The following is an 8,603-nucleotide window of genomic DNA, read 5'->3' as shown; positions in this document are numbered from 1 at the left end:
GGGGGGGGGGTTTGGAATCTGAGATTATTTTTGCTCATGAAGCTCCAGACCACACACATCACAGAAAAAATGAAACTCACATCGAGACCAAGAGCAACCCCACATCTCCCAGATGGGTCTCGAAAATATTGGACACAAAGAAGAACGTTTTGCAAATTTGATCAGGGAAATTAGGGGAATTAACACATGTCCACGGCACACTCGGGCGATGGGAGAGGGAAGGGACAGGGCTGGCTCATGGGACAATGGCCCACTGGGGTGCCAGCAGCAGCTGATACATGGGCAGGAAATCAGTGGGCAACCTGGCTGCTGGGAATTGCTGTAAATACAGGGAATTGCCATCAACACGTGTGCTGAGGCCAGAATGGCCTCAACTGGAAAAGCCCTTTAAGCTCATCGAGTCCAACCATGAACCCAACACTGACCAGTCCCCTATGACTAACCCATGTCCCTCAGCACTGTGTCTACACGACTCTTCAATCCCTCCAGGGATGGGGACTCCACCACTGCCCTGGGCAACCCCTTCCAATGCCTCAGAACCCTTTCAGCAAAGAAATTCTTCCTCACATCCCATCTCAACTGCCCTGGGCACAACTGGAGCCCATTTCCTCTTGTCCTGTTCCTTGTTCCTTGGTTGAACAGACCCACCCCCACCTCTCTCCACCCTCCTCCAAGGGACTTGGACAGAGCCAGAAGGTCTCCCCTCAGCCTCCTTTTCTCCAGTTCCCTCAGTCGTGATGACCAGACACGTCAGGCAACAGAAGTGCCTGAAAACAGCAGCACGTCCCTGCCAACACCAGCCAAAATCTACCCTGGGCAGCGCGTGACCAGGCAAACCCTGGTGGCCTTTTCTCGGTGAGTGTCCTGGAATCACTCTGGTTTGGGCCAAGGAAAGAGCAGGAAAGCTGAGCCAGTGGCCACGGCTTTCAGCAGAGCTCTGGGCTTGGTGGCTGTGGGGACATTGGTGCTGGGAGCCCAGGCGGGATCCTCATGTGATGGGGAGATGCTTCCAACCAGAGATCACGAGGGGGAGAATGGCAGCGGGGAAGACTTGAGGGAGCATTTCTGATCCAAGCATCTTCCTGCGGCAGAGAAAACAGCAGCAGGTTCATCCCCTGAGCAACAGCTGAGGGGAAGGTGCTGCCAGAGCTCTAGAAATGACCATCCTGCCCGTGCCAGGCACTGTGCTGGGGCTGGAGCCATCCCTCCAGCCATCAATGAGGCCGTGACCACCATCAGCTGCATCCCACCCCTGGGAAAGAACGTGGGAATTTTTTTCTCCACTGGTGACTTTCCCATCGCCCAGTGATGCAGTTTTCCACCATGATTCAGCCCGAGTAGCTCAAAGGTGACATTTTTCTGTTAATTTAGCATTTTCTGTTCACTGACTCCAGTTTAAGGGCTTTCCATCATCATCTGTCTACAGGACAGGACCACCACCTCCATCCCCTTCACCAGCATCACTGTCAGGCAGAGACCCTTCCACCACCAACCCTCCCAGAGCAGTGGGACATCTCTGGGCATCCCAACAAGGAGCTTGGCCCCATGGCCACCAACCACAGAGGGTCATCGCTGCCACCACGACGTGGTGCCACAGTTGGAGCACGTTGGCTTATCTGCTCCCCATCGAGAGCGGAGCAGGTAGGAAACGGCAAATCCCTCCCGAAGGTCTTTCTGAGTCAGTGGCACCAACATCATCTGGGGCATTTCGTAATTAGACAAACAAAATTACTCTCAGTCTGGTTGCTCCCGGATTAATCGAGTGCTCGCAAACTCTTATCAAGCATCTGCTGGCGAGTTGCTATTTGAGTTAGAAAAATACCTCTTAGTTATTACAAAACTCCGAAGTTTCCCGGCTCAGCGAATTTCTCAGCGCGATTTCCTGCGGCAGCGCCGGGCGGTGACGCCGGCAGAGCCCAGAGCCTGAACCTCACTCAGGCTTTGCCCTGAGCAGGGTGGGATGGACCAGGGAAGCCTCCAGTTCTCCAAGACACCAAGTGCTGGAGCAGAGTCACTAAGCCTCATTTCCCCACCCCAGTGCCCAAGCGATGCTGTGGGACCACCCTGTCCCTCGTCCATGTCCCCGCAGGGTGCCCCAGGCAGGGTGATCCTGCTTCAAGGTCCCCTTGACCACCATTGTTTTGGGTTCCCATTGTTTTAGGGTCCCGTTTGGACCAGAGGATCCCAGCTCCCCATAACCCCCCCAGCCCCGGTGATGCCCCAGTGCCACCCCGGAGGGCCCCAGGCAGGGCTCGGCCGCGCTTTCCGCTCCTCCCCGGGCGCAGGTGAAGATAAGCGCAGCTAGAAGATGGTATGCAGATGAAGGATGCTTTGCATGATTTGGAGATATTCAAATGACACGTGAGATGGAAGAGGTTGGAGGATAGTTAGAGAAAAACAAAGCAAAGCTGCATTCTGGGAGCACGGACAGATCCGTGGTCTCACCCGTTCGGCTACTCGGAATTCACGGTGTGGAGAAAGTCTTGGGGTTCGGAGAACTGGAGAATCTCCCAGGGGGGCAGCTCACACCCTTTTCTTTTCTATGTGACCTGACTCCTACCACCGTTATCTTACGGTGGAAATTTCCTACATCGAAACGTAATGTGCAAGATCAGAAGAAAATCTTGACTCTTACACGAGCGACCTGTTGTCCTGAGGGGACAGGAGCAAATTTGGAAAGTGCAGATAAGGGAAAAATAAGGTGTTTTTTTTCTTTTTCCTACAGGTTCAGCAATTTCACAGCCATAAATTGAGATGTTGCTTCCAGAAAAGCACACACAGGTAGAGATCACTACAATATCCACAAACTCTCAGCTGAGGAGGTTCAGTCCAACCAGGCCATGAGCATCCCAGTGTCGGTCCTGCTCACCTTCCTGGCGCTGTCCACCTGCCAGGGCCACAGCGTCACCCTGCTGCAGAGCTCCACCTTCCTGAAGGAGAGCATCACGCTGCTGAGCAAGCTCCTGGAGACCAAGGTAGGGCTCGTTACCCGCTGATGGGAGGGACCGATGGGTTTGCTGGGCTCTGGCGAGAGCGATGCTGAGTCAGAGAAAGGTGCTGAGCGTGCGGCTCGCCGCGCTCCCAGGGGACAGACAGACAGATGGACGGGTGTGTGTCTGCGTGTTGGGGATGGAGCCACGTTAGTGGTTTCTCCAGCCTGATTGTTCCTCTCCTTTGTGTCTTGATTCAGGTTTCCTGCAACAATATGAACGTGACCAATATCTTTGCGGGTGGTGAGGTAAGAAAAACCAAACTCATCCTTGTTTGAAAACAACCCCACAGCCACCAGCTGGGTCCAGGGAGAGGCTGCTGGGGGCTGGAGGGCAGCACGGGGCAGGTGTGGTGCCCTGGGAGCTCTGCCCATCCCACTGTGGCACCAGAGCCCATCATGAGCCCCAGGCAGTGACACTGGGCTGCGCCCAGTGCCCAGCACAGGTGTCCTCGCCTCCCACACCCACCTCCCACCAAAGCAGCATCAGCCACCCCAGCGCGATGGGGAGGGCAGGGGGTGGGGGGGAATGGGCAGCACGGGGCTGAGCAGCAGCCAAGGGGGTTTGAAGCTTTTCAGAAAGGAAGAGAGGAACTTCTTCCCTTCCCTGGAGCGGTGTGTCACCATCTCACAGACACCCACGCACTCCTATCGCGCAGCATCTCCAGCTCTGGTGTGACACACTGGCCCTCTGCTCTGGGGAAGGCTCTTCACTCGGCAGGAGATTCAATAGCAGATACTGAAGCTATTTCTGCTCTGAAAGTCGCTGCCTGAGCCCAGCTCCCCGGCCCCGGAGTTCATGTTTTCACAGAAAGCCGACGGCCTCACCTTGTGCCACACGGGTGGGCGGCAGCCTCCCATGGGGGGCTGAGCACCCCATCAGGGGGTCCCCACACCCCTCCTGCCACAGGGACCAGCCCTGGGAGGGAGAAGAGACACCCGAGATGCTGCAGGACCCGACACCCGCAGAGCCAGTCGTAGTCACGGGGATGGACTGGTCACTTATGTGCTGGTGCCACGTGGGTGAAGGCCAAGGACCCCCGAGCTGGCAGAGCTCTCAGCGATCTCCCCCACCCAGGGAATGTCCCCCAGGGAGGACAATGAATAGTTTTCTTATTACCACCAGCACTTCACTTACGAGCTCACCCTCCACATGTCGCTGCTGCAGGGTTTCATCTCCTCAAAGCACCTGATGGAGGCAACTTCTTCCCCAGGGCTTGTTGTTAGTGGCACAGAGCCTCTGTCCACCCAAACCAGCTCCATACCTGCAGGACCCCGAGCACAGGGTCCCACCTTCACACCCAGGCCAGGACCACGATGCTCTAAGCACGTGGGTGCTCAATGCTGCACCAAACCCTGCCACGACTTCTCACTGACAGGGGCCAGGGATGGGAACAGAGCTGTGTGCACACACACGTGTGGCTGGGAAGCTCCAGAGGAAGCTCTGACATCTCCAGCTCTACTTTGCACCTGCCATTTAGAACAGAAATGTATTATTTGTGCTGGTTTCACCTGCTGCTAACGAAGCCATGGGTGTACAAAAGGGTTTCTGAAAAAGCCATGTGTGTTTTCTTCCAGAAAGATGATGACCTAGAGATCTTATGCAAAGCCACCACAGTTGTCTTGGAGGGTCAGAGCTGCCACAGGCAGCTGGAGGGCATTCACCTCAACTTGCTCCGTATCCTCCAAAGGAAGAGCACAGTCCATAAGGTAAGGGCAGGGCACAGCTCACCTGCAAACTGCTCCAGGGCCATGCAGCCCTCAAGCTTTCTGCACATCCAGCTTCTCCCTCCATCACCATTTCCTCTCCCTCACCACCATCAGCTACAGAACCAGGTCCCTCTCCCACCCACCATCCTAACAGTTGTTTGGTTTTCTTATTACAGGCCCCATGTCCCGTGGCAACAGGCAACACTACGTCCTTGACTGAATTCCTAGTGGCCTTACACAGACTCCTCCAACGATTAGTAAAATCCTAGACTTTGAAGTGAAAAGAGCTTGGGGTTTTGTTTTGGTTTGTTTTTAAACTATAATGACACTTTAAAAAAAATTATTTATAATAATTCTTTAAATAAATGTATTTTTGGACTAAATTACATTGCATTAGGTATTTCTTGGGCAGAAACTGGAGAGCACAAGAGCATGTTTGAGAGCTTGAAGGTGCCACCTGGAACAAAGAGCACTGGGCTGTGGGATGCAGCTGGCAGCACCCACAGCCCTCTCCCACCATCCCCAGTACAAACACCCAGGGGTGGCTGGGACCCCAGAGGAGACCATGGCTGGGATGTTGTCCCAAGGCCAGAAGCAATAGGGACCAGACTGATGGCAACAGAGGGAAAGTGCAGGGCAGGGAAGAAGGGATGGGCATTCCCTATCCAAGTTTGTGACTGAGTTGGAAACCAGGGCACAGACTGTGGAGAGCTGAGCAGTGGAACTGGAGCTTTAGAAATAAAGGGGTTTAAAACCATTAAGTCAGAAGTAATTCTTGTTTATTTGCCATTTAAGTTGCAAAAAAATACACAGGGCTACAGTGACCAGAGCACAGAGCCCACTGGCAGAAGGGTGGTGCTGGCACAAGTTGCCAGACCAAAGAATTGGTCCTGCTGTGGGATTTAGGGTTGTACTAACACAAGGAAAGCAGGTCTGAGCAGAGGAAAAAGCCCAAGAGAAGGCAGAGTGCAGAGGACAAACCACAAACAGCCTCTGAAAGCCATGAACTCAGATGTGCTACAGCTGAGAAGGGAGATGCCAGGTCCTCAGCTAAGCAGGTCCTTGGTTCCTCCTCTCACCTTCTAGTCTGGCACAGCCCTTTGAGGGCCAGGAGTGAAGAGGCTACAGCAACAGCAGGAAAAATAAATAGCAACAGGGAGGAAAACTGCAGCGCTGAAGGGATGAGTGGAGCCTGCAGCAGACTCATGGACAGGGGGCTGGAGTCCTGCAGGTATTTAGGTGTCTACCATTTTGCAACGTACTTTGGCACAGCGTGGGAGAGCGCTTTGGAAAGTCCCAGGAGTGCACAAGGTTTGGTTGGTGCATCAGCTGAGTCACTCAGGGGAGCTACGAAGTTTGCAGACCACAAACAATCTGTTACCTGCCGGGTGAGTGGGCTGGCACGGCGTCCAGAGGAAGAAATGCACGGCCGACCAACTCCGTTCACGCAAAGGAAACGGAGCTGAGCGCTTCCAGCTGCTGCAGGTAAATTCAGACCATCTGCACGAACAGGGGGTGTGACAGGCTCCTCGTGTCACACAAAGCCAGAGCAGCATGGAGAGTGTTCTCTCCACCAGCAGTGCCACCCATGCCGTGCACAAACTAGAAGAGGCAGAACACAGGCAGCACCGGCTCTTTCAGCGGAGAGGCTGCTGCTCTCGCAGCGCTCTGGGGCTCAGCTGGGCTCTTTTCCCCAAGGGCAGCTGAGGACAACCCCAGCAGAGGATGGGCTTCAACAAGGGGTTCATCAGCTCCTTGGGGCTCACCAGCTCCTCAGGGCTCATCTCCCAATCTCCAGACTGACCTCATCCCATTAATCTTCTCCGGAGTCTCACAGTGTCCTCTTGTTCTGCCCCATCTTCCTCTTCCACAGGAGCTTGTTGCCCACCACCCTGAAGCTCAGCAATGGGGGTCCCACACTCCCCAAACTCACTTCTCTAACTTCTCCAGTAAGTGCTGGACATCACAGAGCTACACAGACTATTTAACAACCCTCCAGACATCTTCTGACTGAACTGAGTTAGAAAGATGCTGTAACATGTCGAGTTATCCAAAAAAACATGCACAGAGGTGGAACTAGGAATTAAGGATTTTATTTCATGGTATGAACATGCTCCAGGGACAACAATATTGATATATACAATGTCATGAATAAAGTTAAACCATAAAACAAAATAATCAGAAATAAACAGAGTTAGAAAAACAATAAATAGGAAGACAAATAATAGAGACAGACTTGTGGTTTCTCCTATATACAGGACTGGCTGAGCAGAAATGCTGAGAGAGGTGAAAGCTGGACATGTGCAGACAGCAAAGTCAGTGAAAGGCACTAAGGACCATGTTCCCCTCCTCTTAAAAGAAAGGATCAGGAACAAATTAAATATGAATTAATTCATTTACACAACATTAAACAACATAAAGCATCAAAAAAAACCAACCAACCCCTCAGTGTTAAGGTTGATGTTCTGGAATGAGAGGAATCTTCTGGTAGCAAGATGGAAAGATGAGGACACACACTAGATATTTATGGTAATATGGTTTTTGATAAATACTATAGAGCACATACTGACCTGGGATGAGAATGGCTGTACCAAGCTCTTTAAAAAACCCCACACAAACCAAAGCCCTTCCTCATTAAAACATGTTATGGACCCATGAGACATTTACAGATTGCCCAGGGCTACAGAGAAGACCCATCTGGCAAACCTGAAAGTCAGACCCCCCAGCTGTAGTTCTGCAGTTCAGAACTGCTGAAGTTCCCAGAACTTCAACAAAACACCCCAGTTAAGAGGCAAACCACGCTGATGGATCATCCTGGCCATGCCAGTGTTCCACTTCACGTAAAGTCCTCTTGCAAGAGCAGCTAATTTGCCCTCCAAGCCCGTGTACCAGGTGATTACAACCTCTCTCTCTAATCTGCCAATCCCAAAGGTGTGCAAGCAAGGATTTGTTGTTTGCTCTGCCCCAAGGCTCACTGAACTATGTGGAGTACTATTGTTTTCAGCAGCAGGACTGTAACATTGAGTCATCAAGCACATGCCTTTATAGTTAAATTTAAATATCTTTAAAATGCAGCATCATGGTTCACACAGGTATCTTGCAGCCACTGATGTCTGTGCCAGGTACAAGACTTTGCAACAGTCTTCTTGAAAACACAGTTCAGGAGAAACTCCCTTAAAAACAGACCATTCAACAAGTAACACAAAAGGGAAATACAAATTATCCCTGGTTCTGAGAACTTGTACAGGTCAAAACTACACATCTATGTGCTTGGACTGAGAAGTGACCTGAGGCCTAAGACACAACAGCACTTAACCCATGTTCAGTCTGTCTGGTTTGAGGAGAAGTAGGTAACACAAGACAACCCAACCCTGGCCAAACACATTCAAAGTAAGGTCAGCTCTTCAAGAGCAAAACCAACCACAGCTTAGGCTGACAAAAATTCAGAGTATTTACCTCTTGAAGTGCTAGGCTACAGAAAATTACTGCCAGTGTTTGTATCTGCATCTCCTACGAACTCAGGTGACATTCCCCCCACCCCCAAAACAGAGGGGCAGTATGTTCTTCTAGGTCATGATCCTGAAAAAACCCCACATTTACAAAAACCAGGGAAAAAGCTTACAACTCTCATTGAGAATAGCACTGATTATATCTCCAGAGCAAAATATGCCCTTTCAAGACCAGTTTTAACCATTACAGCTCCTGTCACAGAGTCACAAGGTACATCCAGTTAAGCACCGTGACAGTAAGAAAGGGCAATCAACTTTTAATTACTCCAAGTACTTCACAAGAACACTCTGGGAACTGCAAAAAGGGCTGCTAGCAAGAACTCAGGACACCTCAGGAGCTGTCTTGTTCTTCCTGTCATGCTTAGGGACTCCATTTCTCCTGGCAGTAATCACAG

General features: G+C 51.6%; 1 protein-coding gene across 1 annotated transcript in view; it reads left to right on the top strand.

The window, feature by feature from the left end:
• The window catches only part of IL4 (interleukin 4), a gene marked incomplete at its 5' end in the record, with an annotated part of 8,105 nt that extends 3,137 nt beyond the window's left edge, over window positions 1-4,968 (top strand). The window contains 4 exons of the mRNA XM_010173167.1: window positions 2,768-2,975; window positions 3,191-3,238; window positions 4,568-4,699; window positions 4,876-4,968. Of these exons, the coding sequence (XP_010171469.1) occupies window positions 2,768-2,975; window positions 3,191-3,238; window positions 4,568-4,699; window positions 4,876-4,968 (481 nt within the window). The remainder of the gene's footprint in view (window positions 1-2,767; window positions 2,976-3,190; window positions 3,239-4,567; window positions 4,700-4,875) is intronic.
• Window positions 4,969-8,603: the final 3,635 nt, after the last annotated feature.

The sequence above is a fragment of the Antrostomus carolinensis genome, unplaced genomic scaffold (genome assembly GCF_000700745.2).
Source record: "Antrostomus carolinensis isolate BGI_N321 unplaced genomic scaffold, ASM70074v2 scaffold22258, whole genome shotgun sequence".
Classification (NCBI taxonomy): domain Eukaryota; kingdom Metazoa; phylum Chordata; class Aves; order Caprimulgiformes; family Caprimulgidae; genus Antrostomus; species Antrostomus carolinensis.
The sequence above is the reverse complement of the archived record's forward strand: the minus strand, read 5'-3'. Positions and strand labels throughout refer to the sequence as shown.